Here is a 13276-nt window from a genome sequence, read left to right on the forward strand (position 1 = left end):
TCCAATCTTTCAACACATAGTCAGTGCTGAAGACCCTCCAATGGCGGTGGTGAGGAAATTTGTCCACCTGCTGGACCACAGTGACCAGGACTTCCAGGAGGAGCTGGAACTGATGAGGCTCCGTGAGGAGGTGGTCACCAACATTCGCTCTAACCAGCAGTTGGAGAACGACCTGAACCTGATGGACATCAAGATCGGTCTGCTGGTGAAGAACAAGATCACGCTGCAGGAGGTGGTGTCCCACAGCAAGAAGCTGACCAAGAAGAATAAAGGCCAGCTGTCTGACATGATGATGATGAACAAGCAGAGGGGAGGCCTGAAGGCTCTCAGCAAGGAGAAGAGGGTCAAACTGGAAGCCTACCAGCACCTGTTTTACCTGTTACAGGTAACAATATAGTCTGTCCTTTGATTCTCTCTGTGTTTTAGTCAGAATCAGAATTTGCTGCAGGTGACACTGCTAGAAAGCACTTTGCCTGTAGATACTGAATTGAAGATGCTCACGGCTGCAGGTGTCTCACTGGTCTAAACCTCTCTAATAATACTCTATTTAATTTGTATAGCATCAAATCACAACAACAAGTCATCTCAGGACACTTTACAAAGTCAGGTCTAGACCTTACTACTATTATTATTATAGATGGAAAAACCCAACAAACCCCCCCTTGAGCACCAATCGACGGTGTGGTGGAAAAACCCCTACCCCAGCAGTCTAGGCCTATAGCAGCATAACTAAGGGAGGGCTCAGGGTCACCTGATCCAGCCCTAACTATAAGCTTTATCAAAAAGGAACATCTTAAGTTTAATCTTAAAGGTAGAGAGGGTGTCCACCTCCCGAACTGACTGGGAGCTGGTTCGACAGGAGAGGAGCTTGCCTCCCATTCTACTTCTGTGGACTCTAGGAACCACAAGCAGACCTGCACTCTGAGAGCCAAGTGCTCTGTTAGGATGATAAGGCTCTATGAGGTCTTTAAGATATGATGGAGCCTTGTCATTAAGGGCTTTGTAACTACTATACATTTGATGTTTCAGACCAACCCCACATATCTCGCCAAGCTGATCTTCCAGATGCCACAGAATAAATCCACAAAGTTCATGGACTCTGTAATCTTCACCCTGTACAACTACGCCTCCAACCAGCGAGAGGAGTACCTGCTGCTCAAGCTCTTCAAAACTGCCCTGCAGGAAGAGATCAAGTGAGAAAAACTGATAATACTTTATAGTTGCAGTTTTCAATCGGATGAATGCACAGTATAGGTTTTCATGTTGTGTTTAATAACCGTCCGCAGGTCGAAGGTAGACCAGATGAAGGAGATTGTGACAGGAAACCCTACAGTCATCAAGATGGTGGTGAGCTTCCACCGGGGCACTCGGGGCCAGAACGCTCTGAGGCAGATCCTGGCACCGGTTGTCAAAGAGATCATGGATGACAAAACGTTAAACATCAAGACTGACCCGGTGGACATTTATAAAGGCTGGGTGAACCAGATGGAGACGCAGACTGGAGAAGCCAGGTGAGCTAGAGATGAGCTTGTCTTCTTGTACCTGTGTGGTGACAGGTCCCTCTCAAAGGGAACTTCTGTGATTTCACTTATGACACATGTATAGGAAAAACACAGTACAACATCACTACGGAAGCATCGGGGACGATTTTAAAATGCAGCAAAGACCTATATCCAAATAATGATATCATCTTACATAAAGATCTCAGATCAGATTTTCCAGGCGCCTTGTCTTGAATTTATGGAGTTTCTCTGCTTACAGAAAGTCTTGTGTACTCATGTTAAGATCACCTTACTTTGTAGTGGCCTAATATTTATGCTAGTTTTAAAAAAGTCATCAAGTCATTATTGCATGCCGCATTGGAAGATTTTCCTTTTTCAGTATGAGCATTTCTTGAAGGCTTTATGCAGTGATCTCAGTCCAGACATCACAGATCAACACTGATGGTTCCTCTTTTTCTCCTCTTTCTTCCTCTGCTCTGTCCTCAACAGTAAGCTGCCTTATGATGTGACTCCCGAGCAGGCAATGGCCCACGAGGAGGTGAGGACACGACTGGAAGCCTCCATCAAGAACATGAAGACGATCACAGACAAATTCCTGTCTGCTATTGTCGTCTCGGTGGATAAAATTCCGTAAGTTCCTCCCCTACAGCATCACTGTCTGCATGGATCACATTTTTCAGACATCAGAGGCGGCTGGCTCGTTTTTCCCTGCCTACGTCTCTCACTGTCTTTGTGGCTCTTGCCCATCAGGTACGGGATGCGGTTCATCTCCAAGGTGCTCAACGACACCCTCCATGAGAAGTTCCCAGATGCTACAGAGGATGAGCTGCTCAAGGTTTGCATCTTTAATTATGGACTTGATGTTAATGCACCTTTGTCTTTAAATGTTCTGTTAACTTAAATCATAAAAACATATTTTCACTGATCACAGGAAGCTCCAGCCTTGCAGATTAATTCAGTGTGACATAGAAACGTGCCAGATCACTGACACTGACCCCAGTATAGTTTAGGTGGATGGCATTTGATGTGTAATAGTTAACATTACACAGGATGTGGTTATCACTAACTTTCCACCGCATCCTTCCTGTCTATAGAGACAGAGCACTTGCATTCATAGTGTGATAGAAAATACTGATGAAAACTGGCATAGCTCCTCTTCTCTGGTCTCCTCATTGAACTGTTTTCTTCTAATCTTCTGCCTGCTCTCTCTTCTCTGTGTCCCACACATTTCTTTCCTTTTTCTATTCTCCTGCTGTGGCTCTGTTCTTTCCACCTTGCCAACCAGCTCCAGCCTCTCTGTCAGGTTGTCCTCCTTCTCTCTGTCTGCTGACATCAAGGTGAGCCATGCCCCTCCTTTGGCTCTCCTCTTCCTGCACAAGCTGTGTCCTTTCATGCTCAACATCCATTGCACATTTTGCAGCAGCATCGTTTAAACCAGGAATCTTAACTCAGAATATAAAATTTACAGTTGTTTTCACAACAAATGCAGTTTCTAAACAAATATAAAATGAAAATAATTGTAGTTTCATGCTTGCTTTCCCTATTTATTTTTATTGATTTGAAGTCAGTTCTACAAATACTAGCATTATGCTGATGGCTGTATCACACAGCGTTTTTGAATACAAGTTTGTTTCTGTCTGAACAGTTTAATAAATTATTAGTTGATCATGTTGATGTATTTTTCTCAGATAATTTCTTTCCACTTTATGAGCTTCCCTATCCTAATGCCACTTATAGTTTTCATCCTTAAAAAGGCTCATATGCATAGCGAATATGTCACATTTCCTGATCATGGTCATTATTTTTCTGACTGACTCATCTGATTTGACTTCTCAGATTGTGGGGAACCTCTTGTATTACCGCTACATGAATCCGGCCATCGTGGCTCCGGATGCCTTTGATATCATTGAGGTGTCGGCGGGTGGCCAACTGACCACTGAGCAGCGACGAAACCTGGGCTCTGTCGCCAAAATGCTGCAGCACGCTGCCTCCAACAAGATGTTTCTGGGAGATAATGCCCACCTCAATCCCATCAATGAATATCTGAGCGCCTCTCATCAGAAGTTCAGGTTAGATGTTAATTGTGGCAGAAATGTAAAGCTGATGTTCAGTAGAATGAGTGGAAGTAGAGGCATTCATTTACTTCAGGATGTTCCAGTTTCCCCTCAGTTTCTTGACTTTTTCCTGCTGTGTTTATAATCTGAAGGTCTTTGCTTGGCTCATCTGACTTTATTCTTCCATTGCAGGCGTTTCTTCCTCGCAGCGTGCGACGTTCCCTCACTGGAAGATAAATTTAATGTGGATCAGTACTCTGACTTGGTCACTGTCACCAAACCTGTCATCTACATCTCCATTGGAGAAATTATCAACACTCACACGGTGAGTTTGAACTTGGACCACTCCCACTCCATGTTAAAGGGCACATACTAAAACATATATTCTTCTCAGTTAGTGCTATGAGTAACTGACTGGCTTCTTCTGTCCTGTTAGCTGCTGCTGGACCATCAGGACGCCATCGCTCCAGAGCACAATGACCCAATCCATGAGCTGCTAGAGGACCTGGGCGAGGTTCCCACTATAGAGTCCCTCATTGGTGAGTGGAGTGAAGTAGGACAGACTTAATCACTAACAACAGTGACAAAGTCATGAGCCAAACTAGGATCAAACCTGGTCCCGAAATTTAGAAGCAGGCTGAGAATATGACCTCTTTTGGTACCTCTTGGATTAATTTACACTGATGGAGGAGGTAGCAGGTTGTGTTGTTTTCACATCTTTTCTCCCAACCGCATCATCCTCTTGGTGCCACATGCTGTGCACCAAATGGTCACTCAGTTTTACTGGCCCAAAGAAATGCTGGGTGAAATATTGTAATCACATGAATGCTTAACAACTCCACAATGGCTAAATAAAAGTTACAATGTGGAAAAGAATTGGCTCATGAATTTCTAACTTTGCCTTAACAGGCTACAAATGAAATGGTAATTAATAACAGACTCTATTGAGAATCTATTGAGCTGTTATTTCAGCTGATTTGCCATGTGACACTCAGGTGAAAACCCTCTCCCTCCTGATGACCCCAGCAAAGAGCTGATGGGGAAGACTGAGGTTTCACTTACACTCACCAACAAGTTTGATGTCCCTGGTGAGGCCAACGCGGAGATGGACGCCAAGACTCTCTTGCTCAAGTAAGTGCAGTCTGTAGAATCAACAAAAAAAAGTTAACATGGTTGTTTGTTAGTTTTGTTTCATACATTTCTCCTCCTTTTCTCTGTTTCCAGTACCAAGAGGCTCATTGTGGATGTGATCCGGTTCCAGCCCGGGGAGACACTGACTGAGATCCTGGACTTGACAGCCAGCCCAGAACAGGTCAGAAATCAGATACAGTGCACTGCTGATGCTGCGGACCCACAATTTAAAAAAAACACAGTGCTGTGTTAATGTGATGAACATCAGTAATTTGAAGCAGTAATTACTGTAAACAAACCAGAATCTCACCAGAAGGTCATTCTCTGTTTCTAGACTGCACAGGCTTACTTTATTTTGTAGGGGTGAAATGCTCGTGAATTTACATTTACAGCCTTTTTGGTAATGCCTTCTTTCCAACAGAAACAGTTGCATTTATGGGAAATTTAAAGTAATACTCTAACAAGTAATAGCAGACAGTATTACAGGTATTGTTTGTCCTAATCATAGTAAATATACTGCATTATGAAAATTTACAGTCTTGCAGTAATTATATTATTTTTAGGTTGAAGTTTGATCAGTGCAAACAAACATGACTGCACCTGTGATTTTCAGTGAGAAACGGCTTTCTCAGTTATAGCCCGGAGTGTATGTTATGAAACATGGCTCCACATACTGAGGAATTGTCCAAACAAGCAAGAAACCAAGTTGTTAGACTTCATAAAGCCACTGAACATCAGCTGAACCACAGTTGCAGCAGTGGTTAGGTGGTACAGGAAGAGACATACTACCAGAAACAGAATGAGCAGTGGTCGGCCTCAATAATGACGCACTGCACAATTTACTGTTTGCTTAACCTGCCATTGAAAAGCAGACAGTAAATGTTTCTGACTTGGCATGAGGATTATCTGTGGAAACTGGTGTTTCAGTAACTGATCAGGCAAAAGGAAGGACACTGCATGAAGTCAACTTGTGACTGCACAGTGACAAAACATGTACTGTAGGTGGGAGTGTGCTGATGTTGGGCTGCATGAGTGCAAAAGTTGTCAAGGAGATGACGTAAAGTTGGCACAGTGATCATCATCTGTGAAGAAGGGTAGAACATCTCTTCAGATGTGTGCAAGACTGCTGTCATCCATGCCCAGGAGGATCCATCCTGTCATCAAAAATTAAAGTGAACAGTGGCAAGAAAAAGTCATGGCACTGTTTGCAGTTTCCTGCTTTTCTGCATAAATTGGTCATGAAATGTGATCAGATCGTCAACAAACACAATATTTCTAAGCTGATAAAATACAAACAGTCCTGATCTTTCATGTCTTTATTGAGCACACCCATTAAACCCACAAAGTCATGGCAACACGAGGCATCTGATATTACTAAACATCAACTGGAGTCAGGTGTTGGCAAACATGGAGTCCAGTGAAACGAGGAGGAGGTGTGGTTTAGAACAAACTTGACCTATAATGCAGCAGGACAATCACCTTAAACATCAGAGTAAATCTACTACAGAATGGCTTGAGATAGAGAGAATCCACCCTTTGGAGCGGCCCGGTCAGAGCCCAGACCTCCACCCAACACACTGTGGAATGACCTCAAGACATTCACACCAGGGCTCCTAAGAATTTGGCTAAGCTGAAGCAGCTCTGTCAGGCCCAAAACTCCTCCTGAATGTTGTGCAGGTCTGATCCACAGCTACGGGAAGCACTGGCTGGAGGTTGTTGCAGCCAAAGGTGGTTCAACCAGTTATTAAAAACACTGTTACCATGACTCTGTCCACCATCACTTTGTGTGTTTAATGGGTGTGTTCAACATAAACATGAAAGATCAGGACTGTTTGTGTTTTATCATCTTAGAAATATTGGGCTTGTTGATGTTTGTGTCTTTGGTGAAGAGCAGATCACATTTCATGACCAATTTATGCAGAAAACCAGGAAATTGCAAATAGTGTCATTAGTTTTTCTTTTGACTGTATTAAACATCAGAGTGGACTCCCACTAATTAAAGGTTACTGACTTGTGTTTCAGCTGTTTCTTAAATATGGGCTGTCATCATAGTTTTAGTCCAACACTTGTTTTTTAAATGAATTGGTTTCATTATACTTGAACTTCAGCTAAAGCCAAATAAATGCACAGAATTTGGAATTAATGATAATCACTTTATTTGGCCAAGTATGTTACACACAAGGAATTCTTTGGTACAGAACCGAGGCAGCCATCTGTGGCGCCAACTCACACACATACACACACACTGATGGTTGTACTGTCCCTGCAGGATGCTTTGACGTGTGGACTGCAGGCACCGGGAATCGAGCATTAAGCATAAACTTTATTGCCAAGTATTATCAAGAATACAAGGACTCCTGCCCAATGGCCCCCCCACAAAGTCATGGCAACACGAGGCATCTGATATTACTAAACATCAACTGGAGTCAGGTGTTGGCAAACATGGAGTCCAGTGAAACGAGGAGGAGGTGTGGTTTAGAACAAACTTGACCTATAATGCAGCAGGACAATCACCTTAAACATCAGAGTAAATCTACTACAGAATGGCTTGAGATAGAGAGAATCCACCCTTTGGAGCGGCCCGGTCAGAGCCCAGACCTCCACCCAACACACTGTGGAATGACCTCAAGACATTCACACCAGGGCTCCTAAGAATTTGGCTAAGCTGAAGCAGCTCTGTCAGGCCCAAAACTCCTCCTGAATGTTGTGCAGGTCTGATCCACAGCTACGGGAAGCACTGGCTGGAGGTTGTTGCAGCCAAAGGTGGTTCAACCAGTTATTAAAAACACTGTTACCATGACTCTGTCCACCATCACTTTGTGTGTTTAATGGGTGTGTTCAACATAAACATGAAAGATCAGGACTGTTTGTGTTTTATCATCTTAGAAATATTGGGCTTGTTGATGTTTGTGTCTTTGGTGAAGAGCAGATCACATTTCATGACCAATTTATGCAGAAAACCAGGAAATTGCAAATAGTGTCATTAGTTTTTCTTTTGACTGTATTAAACATCAGAGTGGACTCCCACTAATTAAAGGTTACTGACTTGTGTTTCAGCTGTTTCTTAAATATGGGCTGTCATCATAGTTTTAGTCCAACACTTGTTTTTTAAATGAATTGGTTTCATTATACTTGAACTTCAGCTAAAGCCAAATAAATGCACAGAATTTGGAATTAATGATAATCACTTTATTTGGCCAAGTATGTTACACACAAGGAATTCTTTGGTACAGAACCGAGGCAGCCATCTGTGGCGCCAACTCACACACATACACACACACTGATGGTTGTACTGTCCCTGCAGGATGCTTTGACGTGTGGACTGCAGGCACCGGGAATCGAGCATTAAGCATAAACTTTATTGCCAAGTATTATCAAGAATACAAGGACTCCTGCCCAATGGCCCCCAGTGTGCACAGCAATATAAAATCACAAGAAAAAAAAAGACAAAAATGTGCACACATGCATATATACAAGTTAAAAGAGCTGCTGTAGCTAATGTACATCTGTGCATTGTTGTACAGTGGGGTGTACAGTGTTCTGCCATACCCTTAAACATGGACTTACTGTCCATCAGAGCGATGACCTGGTGTAAGAAACCGTCCTTGTGTCTGGATGTCTTGGCGTACAGTGACCTGTAACGCCGTCCAGAGGGAGGAGTTCAAACAGTTTGTGTCAAGGGTGTGAGGGGTTTGCAGTGATCCTCTTCGCCCTCCTTTTGGCCCGTGATGTGTACAGGTCCTCCATGGAGGGCAGGCTGGCACCAATGGCTCTTTCTGCAGTCCCGACTGTTCGCTGGAGTCTGTTCCTGTCCTGTTTGGTTGCTGAGCCAAACCAGACAGTGATGGAAGTTACTTAACATTCTAGTGATGTTGACCAGGGATGTTCTCAGTTTTGTTGTATACTTTGCTACACAAGCTAAATGCTTTAAGAAGACATCAGAAATTTCCTTCCAAACAGGACACTGAGGAAAGAACCTCAAAATGAAACCAATTAACTTCACGTACACTAAACAGCTCTTCAACTTAATGTTTAATTTCCTGAATTTCATTGCCATTTTATCCCATTAGCTTCAAATAGAAATATTGTTAATGTAAGTCTATCTATCATCTGCCTTGTTTCCCTGTGTGACAGGAAACAGAGTACCAGCGGGCCATGCAGAGGAGGGCCATCCGAGATGCCAAGACTCCAGAGAAGATGAAGCAGGTCAAACCTGTTGTGGATGACAGCCTGACACTGCAGGGCAAGAAGGACAAGATCAAGAGCAACCTACAGAGACTGGCAGAGCTGGGAAAGGTTCACCCCGAGAACCGCTATCAGGATCTCATCAACGACATAGCCAAGGTAAAAGATAGAGTATTACTGCAGCAGAAATGCAGAAAATAACAGTATCCACTGTGCTTTACTTAAAACTGCTGGGTTTATGTGTATGTTACAGGATATCAGAAATCAGAGACGGTATCGGCAGCGTAGGAAAGCCGAACTGGTGAAGCTTCAGCAGACCAACGCAGCGCTGAATTCCAAGACCAATTTTTACAATGTGCAGATTGATTCTTATAATCAGTATATCAAGACGTGCATGGACAACCTGGCCAGAAAGGGAAAGTGAGTGGCCTGCACTCACAAAACACATCATATCTGTAATTTATCACATAACCGTAATCACAGAGACATGGACTGTGGGCCCCATCTTCACACTGCAGCATACAGGTTACAGACAGTTTTGGCTGCCTCGTTAAATGTGAGCTACATAGAAGAACTGTTTAGAATCAGAATCAGCTTTATTGGCCAGGTGTGTCGGACACACGAGGAATTTGACTCTGGTACATCGGCTCTCAATGTGCATGTACATATCCCCATGCAAGGGGCAAGTAAACAGGAGACCAGCATAAGGCTGTGTAATATAACAAAATAAGCATTATTTACAAGCAACAAACAGTGCAAACAATGCAAAATAAGCAGTATAAACAGGCAGAAGCACAACCTGTGAGCAACCATCTGCATGGTGCACAAGCTGGAGGGCTAGCTGGAGTTGGGCTCAGTGTTTAGATTCCCGACTTAGGTCTGGAGGGTTGTGGAGGTCAGTGGGAGAGGCCTGTAGTATGAGGAGGGCTCCATTACAACACTACCCCTTCCTTTTTCTCTTGGGCAAATTACTGGTAGCAACAACGGCATCATAAATCTGTTAACTGTACATATAGATATAAGATTTATTCTTAGCAGAATGGATGAGCCTCAGTGCTTAAAATATCACATACAATGTCCTTTCCCTGTTCATTTGAATTGTGCCATGTGTGGGAAAAAATTGGCAGCAACTCACAATGTTGCTGCTCAGACACCTGCTGCTTTTGATTTTGGAGGTCTCATCAGGGGCTGTTGTACTCCAGGAGTGCAGAAGTGAAACTGTTTATTGTCTAGTCACATACATGTGAAACAGATCCATAGCTGGCAGTGTATTTATTAAAAAGCTGCTGTGTGTACTTCTCAGTAAACACCCAAGATAAATACTTGACAACAGCCAGAATAGGCCTACATGGTTTGTTCATTTTCTTAGTGTCAAGAGCAATCCAAGTTTCCCAAACATGTTGAAGAATAAGAATCCATCTCTTCCTATTACAAGTGCAGTATTCAGTCTTTCCACAAAAGCTACATAGAAGTATTTCTAAAAGCTGAATGATGCAGTTCAGGTTTGAAACAGTGAGACTTGAGGAATCATTAATACCAAGTGATACTAGCTTGTCTTTCTCTCTCCTCAGACTGTCAAAGAAACCCGGCGACAACAAGGCCAAGAAGAGTAAACAGGTTTCACAGAAATACACCGCCTCTCGCCTCCGCGAGAAAGGTGTGCTGATTGCGATTGATGATCTGCAGCCCAACCAGTGAGTTCTGCTGCACAGTGCACTGACACTTTCCATGCTCTGAATAAGATGTTTGTAAGACGATTAGTTTATTTTTGAGACAAACTGTGAATGCCACAGACCTCTGCAGTATTTAATCTTTCTTTGAAACTTCATCTTAATTGGCTGCTGAGAAGAAATTATAATAATAATGAGCTTTATTTATAGACCATATTTCAAAGCGCAGTTTCAAAGTACTTTATAATAAAAAAAATCACCATGAATAAGAATGCAATACAAATGAGGCACAAATAGGAACACACAACTTAAAAAGTAAATAAAACAGCCCCAGAAAAGCAGCGCTAAACAATGAGGTTTTAAAAGGGATGTAAAAGATGAAAGAGAGTTTGCAGCCCTCGTCTCCTCGGGCAAGTCATTCCAGGCTCTGTCACCTTTGTGTCCAAGAACAAAGACAAGAGAGGCCTCTGAGGTTCTCAAGGCGTGGGAGGGGACATGAAGCAACAAAAGGTCAGACACATAACCTGGAGCAAAAGCTCTCTGGGCTTTAGAAGTAAGCAGCTGACTGGAGTAGGTAGCAGAGCGACAGGTAGGCAAACCAGCATAGGTGAAATGTGATCAGGTCTCTTTGCACCAGTTAACATCGCAGCACCTGAGTTTTGGATGAGCTTGAAACAGGTCAGATGTTTTTATTGATGCCAGAGAGCAGGGAGTTACAGGAACCTGCACTCAGTGCAGGTTAATAACCAGTGAACTTCCACTGATTAGTGTCCTGTTTGTGTCCTTTCACCAAACGTATGAACATTCTGTTTATTCTTCTGTCTTCACAGATTCAAGAATGTTATTTTTGAGATTTCTCCATCCGAGACCGTAGGAGTGTTTGATGTGAAGGCCAAGTTAATGGGTGTGCATTTGGAGACATTACAGCTAGAGTATCAGGTATTATGTCTTTTCATAAAACAAGTCACAGCTTTCCTTCCAAGAACTTGGACAGTGAATTTTGGTAGTTATCACAGAGACTGTGATCTGTCACTGTGTCTGAACCTTTCTGTTTGTCTCTCAGGATCTGCTCCAGCTGCAGTATGAAGGCGTGGCGGTGATGAAGCTCTTTGACAGGGCCACCATCAATGTCAACCTGCTCATTTTCCTGCTCAACAAGAAATTTTATGGGAAATAGAAAAAGAGCGGAGGAAAGGGCTACAGACACTGATGTAACCACAAAACCCACCGAGGGTTGCACAAAGCCCTGACCTGAACCTACACATTCCCAACTGCACTTCTCTAATGTGCCTATGCAAAGTTATGCGCATTATTCTTTATTATGTTTGTGCTTTATTCTTAATGGAACAGTCCGTTGTGTGACTCGAGTGAGCACACCGCAGAAACTTGCTGGAGTCTTCTCTTTCTGTCTTGTTTGTAGCTGCAGCTCAGTCAGAGGTTTAAGATTTGTATTTTTGCTTTAAATATTATGAACATATTGTGCATGGGCTTTGAGTAGTTATAAAAATGTATGGTTTATGTAAAGAGATCATGTTGTATATCCATCTTAGCTCATAGATGATCTGCTCTTTTGACTGATTAACATCTCCTATGCCAAGTGCCAGTGTACTTTTCAGCAGGGCTGTAGTGCATGAAGACAGCATTGTGCAGGTCCTGACTCGGTCTTGGACTCAACAGCTCTGTCTCCTCTGGGATACTTTTGTGTTGCTGCTTGAGATGAATTAAAATGAAAAGCTTAACATTATGGAGAAATAAACAAACTCCTCCTTCCCTCTTCACTGTAGTTCATTTTGAAAACATTGCAGTATTTTTCACATATTTGAATATGATTTAGCTTTTCCTATCTCTCTCTAATTTGGACTTGACGCATCTCAGCCCCCTGCCAAATGAACACACAAGCATTCTGATGCCAATACAAAGAGACGTATTTTAAAAGAAATGCAAACCTGTGTTGGTCTTACTGAGCTATTGAACTCAAAACATGGATTTTTTAAATATACATAAGTTTTAGAATTTGTTTCATGACAACTTCGCATCACAACACTCCAGACCAGTCTGGACTGGACTGAGCTGGCCATGACTACAGCCCTGGTGCTCAGAACTGACCTGCACTGTTTTTTGCTTTTGGCTCTGACACAGTAGAAGGAATGTGGCACTTCTGTGCTAATAGCACACAGAGCTGTGCAGGTGTCCTTATCTATTGGCTTTCTCAGATGGCTTACTGGAAATTCAATTTTTTAAGTCTCTTTCATGGTTTATTTTTTATCTTGTATAGGCAAAACCGGTTATAGTTACAGTACATAGCAAAATCAGTTTGGTAAATGTAACATGTCCATCTGTAAAACATAAGATGGGACGCATAAGCAGGACATTGAATGCAGAGATTTTTGTTTTGTTGAAAATTATTCAGTAAAATTCCCCTTATTTATAGTTTTTGTTGTTTAGTCAATGTGATATCGTAGCTAATGTCACTGAGCTTGAGGATGTGCAGTATAAGTCACTAGACTTGTGGGTCCAGTAGATGTCACTCTAAACCATCCACTTTTTTTGTCAGTTAGGTTGAGGCTCCACACAGACTTGTTGAACTAGATGTTTGTCTTGTGTAAAGTTTCCATGATCGCATGTTGACACTGTTCTTTGAAATGGAGGAGACTGGGCTCTCTGTACGTTATGGGCTCTCAATCATTCTGTCAGATGAATTTGACCTGTTTTATAATAAAGCTTTACAGATCCA

General features: G+C 42.6%; 1 protein-coding gene across 1 annotated transcript in view; it reads left to right on the forward strand.

Moving 5' to 3' along the window:
• iqgap1 (IQ motif containing GTPase activating protein 1) overlaps positions 1-13276 on the forward strand; it is a 45193-nt gene extending 31917 nt beyond the window's left edge. The window contains exons 23-37 of the mRNA XM_020589892.1: positions 21-385; positions 1030-1193; positions 1287-1511; positions 1992-2132; positions 2253-2337; positions 3339-3571; positions 3749-3881; positions 3993-4095; positions 4552-4687; positions 4781-4868; positions 8822-9031; positions 9126-9292; positions 10444-10566; positions 11373-11481; positions 11606-13276. Coding sequence (XP_020445548.1) covers positions 21-385; positions 1030-1193; positions 1287-1511; positions 1992-2132; positions 2253-2337; positions 3339-3571; positions 3749-3881; positions 3993-4095; positions 4552-4687; positions 4781-4868; positions 8822-9031; positions 9126-9292; positions 10444-10566; positions 11373-11481; positions 11606-11719 — 2396 coding nt within the window. The 3' untranslated portion in view covers positions 11720-13276. The remainder of the gene's footprint in view (positions 1-20; positions 386-1029; positions 1194-1286; positions 1512-1991; positions 2133-2252; positions 2338-3338; positions 3572-3748; positions 3882-3992; positions 4096-4551; positions 4688-4780; positions 4869-8821; positions 9032-9125; positions 9293-10443; positions 10567-11372; positions 11482-11605) is intronic.

This window comes from Monopterus albus, unplaced genomic scaffold (assembly GCF_001952655.1).
Source record: "Monopterus albus unplaced genomic scaffold, M_albus_1.0 scaffold10.1, whole genome shotgun sequence".
NCBI lineage: Eukaryota > Metazoa > Chordata > Actinopteri > Synbranchiformes > Synbranchidae > Monopterus > Monopterus albus.